Below are 10,726 nucleotides of genomic sequence, written 5' to 3'. Positions count from 1 at the left end.
TTGTTGTGTAGCTGATCTCAACTTGATCTGAACTTGATATACAAATTTTATTGAACAAAATCGATACCATAATCGATTATTATACATTTGGATAAATGTATAATAATAAATATTTATATATAATTAATTAGTTTGCATATAATTTGGTACATGACATTAGTAAACGTACATATATATATAGTCTATGTATACGTATTTACATGGTATAATACTTCTATCTATTGTTCGCGTAACAGCAATTCAAGGCTGATATAGGATACAATGAAACTTGTACTTTTTCATGTGTTGAAGAAATGAATGAATACACTAGTTCCATAGGAGTGATACATTGTACAAATTTCCAGAGTTGTCAAAAGCAGAGGAATAATATTTCGAAGTCGACAGAACACATGTTTGGAAAAATACAGGCTTTACTGTAACCATAAAAAATTGAAATAACCACAAGAATTGCTTGCTGTTGTAGATGCTAGTATCCTTTTGGTCCCCGGAATCGACGTCTACCGTCTAGCTGCATGCAAAGGTATTTAGCGTACGTTAATTTTTTAGATGGAAAAGAGAGAAGGTGTTTAGCAAAATAGTACGGCCATAGTGATACAGTAGGCACTTCGAAAAGAGATCCTACCACCCTGAATATATCACATGAATTTTTATTTCTTGCAATAATATGCCCAGTTAATGAAAATCATTATATTTGAATGAACTGAATGATAAAAAAAAATAAAAAAAATAAAACAAAAGTGGATTCCCAAGCTGTGGATCCCTGCTGATGACCTTTGTGAAAAAAGATGGAATAAGAATACATGGGGGCTTCCCTTTAGGTGATATTGTATCGTTAGGAATTAAAAACTACTCACAAGCGAGCGTTTACATTCGAAGAAAGTTATTCTTAGGGCCTGACATTTATCGGGGACAGTCGCATCATTTGTTCTTAGGCATTCCTTGGGAGTGCGTTTGTGCTGAACAAATGAAACTTGTGTAATTAATCAAACGACACGAAGGTAACATCTGAAATTCAAAGAGACCTCGGAAGTACAAAAGAATCATTTATTGAAAAATCATTGAATACATAACTAAATAAATAAATAATAGAAAGAAAATTGTAATAGTAAAAAAATTTAATCATATATCACTCCCGCATGTCTCGATTTCGAAGAAAATTGAGACGAACACATAACGATAACCTCAAAATCACGCCAAGAACTCACGTACAATTTTACAGCAGTCACTTTCTAGAAGGCACATTTTCAGGTCTGCTCGGGCTCCGGCGCATCTTGACTTGTCTGCCAACACCTCGTTCTCATTCTCGTATTGCATTGTTTCTGCAGTTATCGTTTAGGTCAATTTGAAAACTGAAAAATTATAATGCCTGCTGTAAACGCTTCACTGCCGAGTTAAAGTGCGCAAAGTGTAGACTAGAATTCCTATCTAGTGCTGAAAACTGCAGGGGTACTACTTGACCGACTACAGGCTAGCATTGAGTATCTTTGCCAACCCTAGGCTATGTATAAAGTTCAATATTTTCAATAAATTTCATCATATATCGATAGAGAGTCGTTTGTAGAGCAATATTGATTGTTGCAATTGTTTGATAGTTAACCCCCGGTTCTGATTTATTAAAATTATAAAATTGCAAAGTTGGGATTATGACGTCATCATTGGACAAAGATACTGTGTAGAACCCGTCTCTCGTACTCTGCATTTGATTGGCTGAGAGGAAACACATCGGCCAATCAGGTGTCGAGCGAGAGAAACAGATTATAGCCTACACTTGCTGTAAAGGCGAAGCTACCACGTAGTATGTGCTCTAAGCTCCCAATACATGGTCTACGGTCAAGTTCGTCAATTCGTTTGATTACCTTAAAAATGGCGTCTGCGGTGGAATCGATGATTGTTGACGAAAAACAAATTTCCGACAAGCCGGTCGACAGGGAAAAGGTATCGTAGTAATATTTTGCCTATCATTGAAGTTGATATATCCCGGATGAACAATCGGAATTTGTAACTGATTTGTAAAATCCTATGCCTCCTAACCTCACTTTCTCGTACTCTCATGCCGCTATTTAGACCTGCCCGCTACTTTTGAGAGTATTTTGCAACATCGGACGACATCACAACATCGTCGAATACAGCAGAGGAAACGTGCCGTCAAATGAACTGCAAATCTACACCTGGTATGTAGTTGAAAGCAAATTATCTCTCGGCATGTTGATTGAAGGTGTGAACAGTGGCTAGATGTTTTGACATCTTGCTTTCAGGATGGATGCCACATTGCGTGAGATAACTGCGCTCGTGAAAGAGGTGAATCCTGACGCACGTAAAAAAGGCACCTACTTCGATTTTTCTTTAGTTACTCCAGAGGTTCGTAATTCTAGTTATCGAATGCGAGAAATCGGAGTAACTTGTTCCGGTCAAAGAGGGGCAGATGATAATAAAACTCTCGCACAGGCTAGGTATTCAGTCCACATTATTTATATTCACAATATTAATCGTCACTATTACCATTGAAACATACTGAACTGTATTGTTTTCAGGCTCTGTCATTGGAGTCACAAAAAACAATCTGATATACTTAGTTTCTTACGTTGAGTTATTGAATATCACTATTCACTAGAAAAGTAATATTGTTTTTCACTTATTTGGGCGAATTTTTTCATCAGGTTCACGATCGGCGATTATTTGGACATATCTATTACCCCCCCAAATAGAATGTCACAGCCGATGATGCGACGAGGAGGCTTACGACAGTACTGATTTTGTTGTATTTTTCAATTTTGTACGATTTCAAATTAGTGTTCGAATCATTTACACTAGGGTTAATTAGATATAATATACATTCGTCATTTATATGCCGCGTCATGTTCTAATTGAGCCTATTACATAGTGTTTGTTTGTGAAACACTTCGGTTATTTTGTATAATTTTGCGATAAAATGAATTTCAAATACGAATTAATGCAAATTATACAGTTGCTTTTAATTTATAAGCTCATTACTGGCAAAGTACAAGAATTTTAGCCTTCCATTTTCTCATGTAATGTACATATAAATGCTCAGCTTTAGTGCTTATGAAAATTTACCAATTGAAATCGCATATGGATAAGGATTGCAATTAAAGTTTGGATTAATGCCAAATTAAATGTAGATTAGCCAATAAGATAAAATTCGATTGGTTCTTTTTATTTGAATTGGTTTCAGACATGATAATAACAATTAGTAGGTTTGCAATCGTTGAGAATCATAAACTTTTGTTCAGCCTTAATCATGAAACTATTTACAGGATGCGATTCTTCTTTTGGTATATTGAACATTGCTAAAAATTAGTCGAGAACAGTTAAAAGTGTCTAAAACTTTTCAGTCATATGCATAAACCGAACAACGACCGAAAAAAAATTTGAAAGCGCAAGTATCGCGGACACAAAATGAAAAAATTTTTTTCCTTTTTTCTTTTCAATAAATACAAACGATCGCCGGCAAGAGAGTATCACCTGCGATTTTTTTTCCCCTTAAATCTTGAATTACCACACCAATACGGGGTAAAATTATATTTTTGTGATAAAAACGGTGTTTGACGGAAACAAAATGGTTTCTGACAGCCGGGTTTGCTGAGAAAGAGCTCCGATATTCGTCCTAGGAAATGGAACCAGGTACGTGTGCTCCGAGGGCGGATAGCCCATAGTTTCCATTCTGCCCAGGAAGCTCTGTGCGTAACAAAAAGCAGAAGAAATGGCATAATACAAGGACTTACCAATAGATCGTATTTTGAATTTCTCCGCTGTATTCTAGCGATACCAAATCAAAACGAAGTTATACTCCTTTCTGTAAATCAACGTTCATTAATGATTTGTGAAGACTTACTTTTATCGTGTCGCTGGCTCCCATAGAGATGGTTTCTTTGCCTCCATTCGGCAGTCGCAGACATAAACGCAGGGACGGCTCGTCATCTGTTGAACGATCATAGTAAATATGTAGTTGAAAAACTCAATAATTTCTGGACCAAAATGTGAAAGGAGAAAAATCAAGATACTTATACTTACTTGAATTTACAATGGTAGAGTTGGGCTCTGAATTGCTTGGTTCACCGTTCTGCAATCAGGTATCATTTTAAATTTCAGAGGTAAGAAATCGAAGGGACAAAATAGCAAAGAGTAAAAAGAGGTTCAGAGAGAATGTGGAGGTAGGTAAATTTGCAACGAGAGTTAGGTGTACCTTTTTCTGTAATAAAGAATGTAGAATCTCGTGCTTTTTCGTCTTTGATAATTCCTCCGTTCGTGACCGTTTTCCTAAGATACTAACACCGCTACGAGGAAAGGATGTGTTACTCGCGCTGGGCCCAGCATCGACACATTCGTTGTTAGCTGGAAGATGGCAATATGGGTTGTTACGATGGGACAACAAAGTATTTCATTGATGCCTTGATTTAGTTAATTTGTTACCTGATTCCACAGCCGTGTCTCGACCTCCTCTGGCTTTTTTGCTTTCTGGATTTACCCCCTGAGAACAAAATTGAAAATGTACGAAAATTACTAATTTCTTTCTTGCGTTTCACAGCATAAAGAAACATAATAACCAAAGTATTTCATCATACTTACACTTGCCGAAGATTCGGAAGGCACATCGCATCGCCGGATCGCGGAACCTGCAGAGCACGCGAGCCAGTCGTCTGTGGCAGTAGAAGGAACCTGAGGTGCAGTTTCCGGGGATAGATGATTGCTCAACATGTCACTGAGCCCTGAAACTAGATGTTCTACCGTAAACCGGTCGTATGTCCGGACACACTCGCCTGTTCTTGGATCCAGAACAGCTAGATAAGGGTAATCAGTGACATTGTAGAAGTCGATGAACCGTTGACCATCAGATGTGTTGGATATGACCTGAGAATATGGAAAACGCTAGAAAAAATTGTTGCTGGATCTGCATATATATAATATAAATTATTTGTTTCTTTGTTTTATACAGAAGGTCAAGTGAGAGTGAAATTTGCTGATATGAAGCATTCGATCGATAGAATTACCTGCCACAGAACGAAATGGTCTCTGACCATATCCCTGATCTGCTCATTTGGCCACAGGTCTCTGTTAAGTATTTGGCATGAGAATTCAAGTGGATTTTGTACATTAACGAGAAGCCACCGGTTTATGAGCTTCGCATGTTCCCTAGCCTCGATGAATGATCCCAAAAACATGATGTCGTAAGGGGGTCTGAAGAGGTCTTCCAGGCGCTTGGACTTCCTTGGTGACATTTTTTTCACCCCTGTTACCCTCCGTGCCATTTCCTCCTCCTGGCGTTCTGGCATCAGTTAATTTATTCAATTTAAACATCGCATATTAGCTTGAAACGCACTTCAATCCATGTAACTCAAAAGGAAACTCTAAAAATTGATGTTTCACGCCGATTCTCAGCATCAAGACGATATCTGCATCGCGTATTACAAACATATCTTGCATAAACCTTTTGGTAATTAAATAGTACGTTGAAATAAGGTAAGCCGACGCCGATTTACAAGGATAAAAAGCCGTCCCGGTTATCGAGAGCCTCTTGTTCCTTACGTGTTTCTACCGCAAAGTCCCTAAATCTATCAAACACACTGTTCGATGCTCTGGGGAACGCACAGACGGGCTGTGCTGGTACCAACACTTCTTGAGTAGGAAGAATTGGAGCCCTGATCTCTGGTTCTGGAAGTTCCGCTTGACCATCTACCTCCGCTCCTGCCCCTGCTCCGCCACCTTCAAACATCAGACTAATAGCCGTCTCTACATTGCCGTCAGCTACCACGAGGTATTGCCTAGCAACAGCCTCGCTGGATCCTGGAATTTGGTAAAATTTTCCCATGAAAGAGAGGAAAAAAATTCATTTAAAACCAAATTAGGTTAGGTTAACACAAAAAGGACAAAATTTGATTAGGTTAGGTTAGGCGAATGAATCAAAGTAAGGAAAAACTGGGAAACTCAAAATTAGATCAGATGAAGTGAAGATCAGGTAGAGTGAATTGAAATAAAACCCATGGTAAATTTATTACGTTGGTAAGGCTATTAAATGGGTATAATATTACTGTAATACAGTTTTATGCACATAAACATTCCAATGTGAAGTAAACCAGAGAATCGGACTCCTGCATCCTTTGTTTACCGATTCAACTGGTTATAGAGTCACATTGAAGCATTGAATTTAAAATGGAATTAATAATTTAACAGTAAAATTTAGAAATGATCAGATTGAAATTAATATTTCAGTTACTACTCTTTGATTTTTGGCTGACCTGTGACTTCGATGAATTTTTCAATCAGTTCGCGATCCATTCTGTTACAACATCAAGCTATAATTTTCGATTCTATATCTGTTATTCGCCGATTGTTGTAAGAGAAAACAAAATCGTCCTTGTGTTTGTTTGAAATTTCGGTGGTACAAGAACGCTTCCCCCCTTGGATATTAAATCCGGTATCGTTTCGCGGTTGCGGATTGACGCGATTTAGAATCCAGTTTTTTAAGTCTTGAACTTTAACCGAATATTTTAAATGCCACGGATCACTGCGGCTGTCAACCGGCATCAACTATTTTGCCTTCAGCTTCAGCTTTCCTCTCCTCTCTCTATCTCCCGCTGCGCAACCGTTGCCACAATCGATCATGGACCATGAATATTCTCTTAAGAGGGCGTAACACTCTCAAGATTTCTAACGCTATTCACGAAATTAGACGAGAGCTGGACAATTTTCTGAAGTCATCTGAATTCTTGACTATAGATATATAGTCAAAGTCTGAAAAAACGTGGTTGGATCTAACGGAATAAGCCAATAGTAGTAAATTATTTATAACTTTATTGTAAAGTAACGAATTCAAAGCATTCGAAGCTTTTTGAATCACAGAATATCGCCACGTCTTTTTTCCATCGTCTCGATGCACAATTCTTCAATAAATTCCAGCTTTCATTCGCAAAGTTTTAATAGTGCATATAAAAGTTTTAAGAAATTTTCGATACTTGTGTGCGAAGGAACATTTATTCAATGAATAAACCTTCTGAATGTACATATGTATAAATACTATTATAATAATTGTTATTTATAATTTTATTTGTCTATGTTATTCGATATTCTCATTATGAACTGATTTTATCTGGCGAAGTGGAGAAGTCTTTAAATTCCTCTTCATTTACATCAAAATCAGTCATTTTATCCTCCAGTATCCACCACTTATCCATGAAACCAATGTCAACTATTCTGTGATGAAATCCTAAATACTGTGGCTTGAGATACGAACATATTGCTTTGTAGTGAGCACATTCTTTCTCGTAGTTATCCAACCATATAAAAGAAGCAATCCCTAAACTCAGCCTGCGTATAATCCCTTCATTGAAACACTGTTCTATCGATTTCAAATGCTTTACACTTTTGGGATTCCGAATTGGTTCTCCAACCATCATCATCTTGTTTGATTCTTCTATCAGCATATCTCTATACGAATCTGCACTAGGGTTGTGTCGTGAAAAGTAGTATACACTTCCTAGAACTGAAATATTAAACAATTTACATGAAAATTTCACATTGAATACCGAACATTCATTGGCTTCTCTGACTCTAAATAAATATATTGTTCTTTCTCTATTTTTTGATTTAATTCACTGCAGTAGTTAATGTTATCTGTACTTATGATGAGCAGCTGTATTGGGTTAAAACATGTATTTTTAAAAACTGCAAATCCCTTACAGGAAATTTTGGCGACACATCAAGGATTTGAAAGATGGATCAAAAAAATGATTTTGTCTCTCATTCCAGTCTTCATTTCACTGTGGGAAATTAAGAAATATGAATTTTCACGTACGAGAGAAATAGATTGAAGCACGAATAGGCTGATCCTTGCATCCTTGTGCAACATCCTTAGCCACATCTCTGTAGTCAATGTAAAGATTCTTCCAATACTTTGCTAGAATGGAAATAAACCGGGTGACAATTATTGAATGATTATCGAACAAGTTTGCATATTCTAAGCTAACACTGATTTCCCTAAATTTTGTGAATAGCTTCGTCAAATTTATATAAAAATACCATAACCTGTAAATACCTAACCTAACTTAACTTCGATAAAAACTTGACGTGACCTGTTCTTACCCCAGCGATCTAGTAGCCGTTCCTTAACTTGTTCAGTCACTTCAGGATCCTTAGCCTTGCTTATTTCAGTTGAATTTGTACTATAGGTTTTAAAAAATTGCTTAAATCTATTACGAAGTAAATTGGATATCCGAACCGCCATAGTTAGTTTGCTGATCAATGAAGCGTGCGGTTATTAAATTTCGTTCACTGAAAAGTTGCTCTCATTTAAATTCCATGATAATAAATACGTTCTTATTCAATAACGAAGTATGTGCCGTTAAAAAATTTCTGTTAATTATTAAATTGAACCGAGGCGCGAAAGTTGGGTAAAATCGCAAAAATTCGGCTGCTAGCTTTCTTATCGTGAACGAAATAAGTCGTCTGCTGCGGTTTGTTAAGCGCGGGGATTTCCCATAAAGCATTGCGGAACGCGGATTAATTTAAATATTTTGAACGAGGACGATAGTCGAATTACTTATGTGTTTCGTTTTTTTCATTTATTCTCGAGCCAACGTTCAATTTTAACTTCACTCTTGAATACATGGAGGTTTGAAACTTGGGGTTAAACAATAAATTGTCATCATATCATAACTCATTGCAAATTATTGCTCAACTTTAAATTTTTATATCAATTTTATTCTCGACTTAACATTACATGTCAATGACAAAACGTTATTTTCATCAATCATGTTTCTCTGACAATCTGCGATTCAGTCAACCTAATTTTCAAAATGGAGAAAATTAATGGAAAGGGTAATGTATAAGTTACGATTTTCTCACTGAAAGTACCTGCGACACATTATCCCAGCTTTCTATGTCATAGCGTTTGTCCCTATTTCATTTGTGAAATCTTCTGTAAGATTGATTTTTCCCTCAATTCCTCAACGACCAAAACCTAAGAATGTTTCGACCCTTCCGATATTTGCAGAAAATACAACATGAATAACATGTGAAAGTAATCGACTTTGAAACGTGCAGCTTGAACAATTTTATTCATATTTTAGTAGAGCAGACACTCACTCATGTTTTTTACTTTCAGATACGGTTCGCAGTAGATATGCAAAACTTCAGCCTATCACAAACAGAATCAACGGACTTCAAGATCCTTCTTACCATCGTCACGGACATCAAAATGAATTTTCTCGTACCAATCTCAGCGTCAACTCTTATGCTCTTCAGCTTCAACGTGATTTTGAGAAATTGCTGCAGGAAAAAAGCAGGGTAAAAAAAAAAGTAAATGTTTCGTACTTGAGTGAGAAACCACGTGAAAATATTGAATTTTTGAACTCGAAATTTCGTTGTACATCTCATTCTGGCTCTTTTTGATCCACGGGGTGTTAATTTTTTGTTCTTATAGGTATCCAGGATGACTGAAAAACCTATGAGAGAGGAATTTTTCCAGACAAAAGTGCCTGCAACTCTTTTGGAACAGCGGGTTCCTTCTCTGGAAATAAGTCCAACTGGTAATTACACATAAATACCCGATTAATACACCTCTCGTTATAAGGTTAATCCCTGATAAACATCAAGTATATATAATTCCAAGTGATAATCTTTTCTTGTTTCAGGATTGCTTAAAAAACAGAAAAACCACAAGCATCGAAATCAGGAAAAGCGGTTTTTCTCATTTCTTCTCAGTACGTAGATAAAACTATCATAACTTATTCATTTCTCAGGTTCTTTTGTGCAACAGTTAGTGAAAATATGAGAAAAAAGTTAGGGAAAGCCTTAAAAAATATGATGCTTTATAGCTTTTCACTTTTCACTTTTCGAAAAATTAGTTTGTCTTTTTCAGATCTCAAAGTAGAGCTACTGGACATCTTAAATTGCATTTTCTACATTCTTTGGTGTCCCATATACTACTTGGGAAAACTCATTCTGACTATCGTAAGATCATTTGCTTGCTTGCTGTGGAGTGTGTTGACGTTGTCGATATTCCGAGGTAGAAGCGTACGGTGCGAATCTAAGGAGTTGAAATTGTTAGTAAAGGACCCAGAGCTTTCAGTATCACCAGAAATTATGAGTGATTCAAAAGATCGGTCGACAGATGTGAGAAAATTATTGTCTAAACAAAGCAGTGATTTTCATTCCATCAGTCGCTCCCCCCTGCAGGAACTAAAAACCAATGACAAAATCAGTCCGACGGAGATAGCGGAACAAAAAAGTTGTAAGGATCTGTTATCTTCACAAAAGAAAAGAACGGGAGAGCAAATAAAAGGTGGTGGGTTACAATTGCAGAATGAAAATTGTTATTGGTATTCCCCACACCACGAAAATCTAAGCAGCGTTGGATTGAGCAGTGATTATTTGCCTGATAAATATTCAGGTAAATTTTGCGACATTGAGAAATGTAGAAAAATGGACATGAAACGATACAAAGAACCATTGGCTACTTTAAGCAATGCTACTTCCAAAGGACGCGAAGCTGTTGTCGACTATAAGCGACTAATACATTCCAAAAATTCGCAACTCAGAAGTGAGTTTAGATTGTTTAAGAATCCTCAAGTTAAGTTGTCTCATGTTAAGAAATTTCGAAAAGAAAAACCAGACGAATTTGAAACCAGTAATTCAAAGGGTCGACTTGCCGATAAGAATTCTTTGGATACAGTGAACACAGGTAAAAAGAGCTTAACAACATTGCTGACAA

General features: G+C 36.7%; 4 protein-coding genes across 5 annotated transcripts; 1 reads left to right on the top strand and 3 right to left on the bottom strand.

Moving 5' to 3' along the window:
• Positions 1-280: 280 nt before the first annotated feature.
• Positions 281-1,410, bottom strand: LOC124411920 (cytochrome c oxidase assembly factor 5). Its single transcript, XM_046891460.1, has 3 exons — positions 1,210-1,410; positions 855-956; positions 281-508 (listed from the first exon to the last, which is right to left on the bottom strand). Exons 1-3 carry the CDS (start codon positions 1,312-1,314, stop codon positions 467-469), a joined length of 249 nt encoding a protein of 82 aa, XP_046747416.1. The 5' UTR covers positions 1,315-1,410; the 3' UTR covers positions 281-466.
• Positions 1,411-1,789: 379 nt separating this feature from the next.
• Positions 1,790-3,177, top strand: LOC124411915 (histone deacetylase complex subunit SAP18). The gene is made up of 4 exons (XM_046891454.1): positions 1,790-1,935; positions 2,065-2,171; positions 2,256-2,450; positions 2,658-3,177. Exons 1-4 carry the CDS (start codon positions 1,798-1,800, stop codon positions 2,749-2,751), a joined length of 534 nt encoding a protein of 177 aa, XP_046747410.1. The 5' UTR covers positions 1,790-1,797; the 3' UTR covers positions 2,752-3,177.
• A 312-nt stretch (positions 3,178-3,489) lies between these two features.
• Positions 3,490-6,619, bottom strand: LOC124411894 (UBX domain-containing protein 7). Of its 2 annotated transcripts, none has more exons than XM_046891422.1 (9): positions 6,255-6,619; positions 5,545-5,802; positions 5,010-5,284; positions 4,594-4,869; positions 4,432-4,489; positions 4,205-4,353; positions 4,033-4,081; positions 3,854-3,939; positions 3,490-3,696 (listed from the first exon to the last, which is right to left on the bottom strand). In XM_046891422.1, exons 1-9 carry the CDS (start codon positions 6,292-6,294, stop codon positions 3,538-3,540), a joined length of 1,350 nt encoding a protein of 449 aa, XP_046747378.1. In that variant the 5' UTR covers positions 6,295-6,619; the 3' UTR covers positions 3,490-3,537. The 2 variants fall into 2 exon arrangements, with proteins under 2 accessions (XP_046747378.1, XP_046747377.1); XM_046891421.1 differs by having other exon boundaries at positions 4,588-4,869; positions 6,255-6,618.
• Positions 6,620-6,971: 352 nt separating this feature from the next.
• LOC124411908 (mitochondrial import inner membrane translocase subunit Tim29) lies at positions 6,972-8,456 on the bottom strand. The gene is made up of 3 exons (XM_046891446.1): positions 8,098-8,456; positions 7,811-7,912; positions 6,972-7,498 (listed from the first exon to the last, which is right to left on the bottom strand). Exons 1-3 carry the CDS (start codon positions 8,237-8,239, stop codon positions 7,089-7,091), a joined length of 654 nt encoding a protein of 217 aa, XP_046747402.1. The 5' UTR covers positions 8,240-8,456; the 3' UTR covers positions 6,972-7,088.
• Positions 8,457-10,726: the final 2,270 nt, after the last annotated feature.

This window comes from Diprion similis, chromosome 10 (assembly GCF_021155765.1).
Source record: "Diprion similis isolate iyDipSimi1 chromosome 10, iyDipSimi1.1, whole genome shotgun sequence".
Classification (NCBI taxonomy): Eukaryota; Metazoa; Arthropoda; class Insecta; order Hymenoptera; family Diprionidae; genus Diprion; species Diprion similis.
Note: the sequence above shows the minus strand (reverse complement) of the source record. Positions and strands in the feature narration are given on the sequence as shown.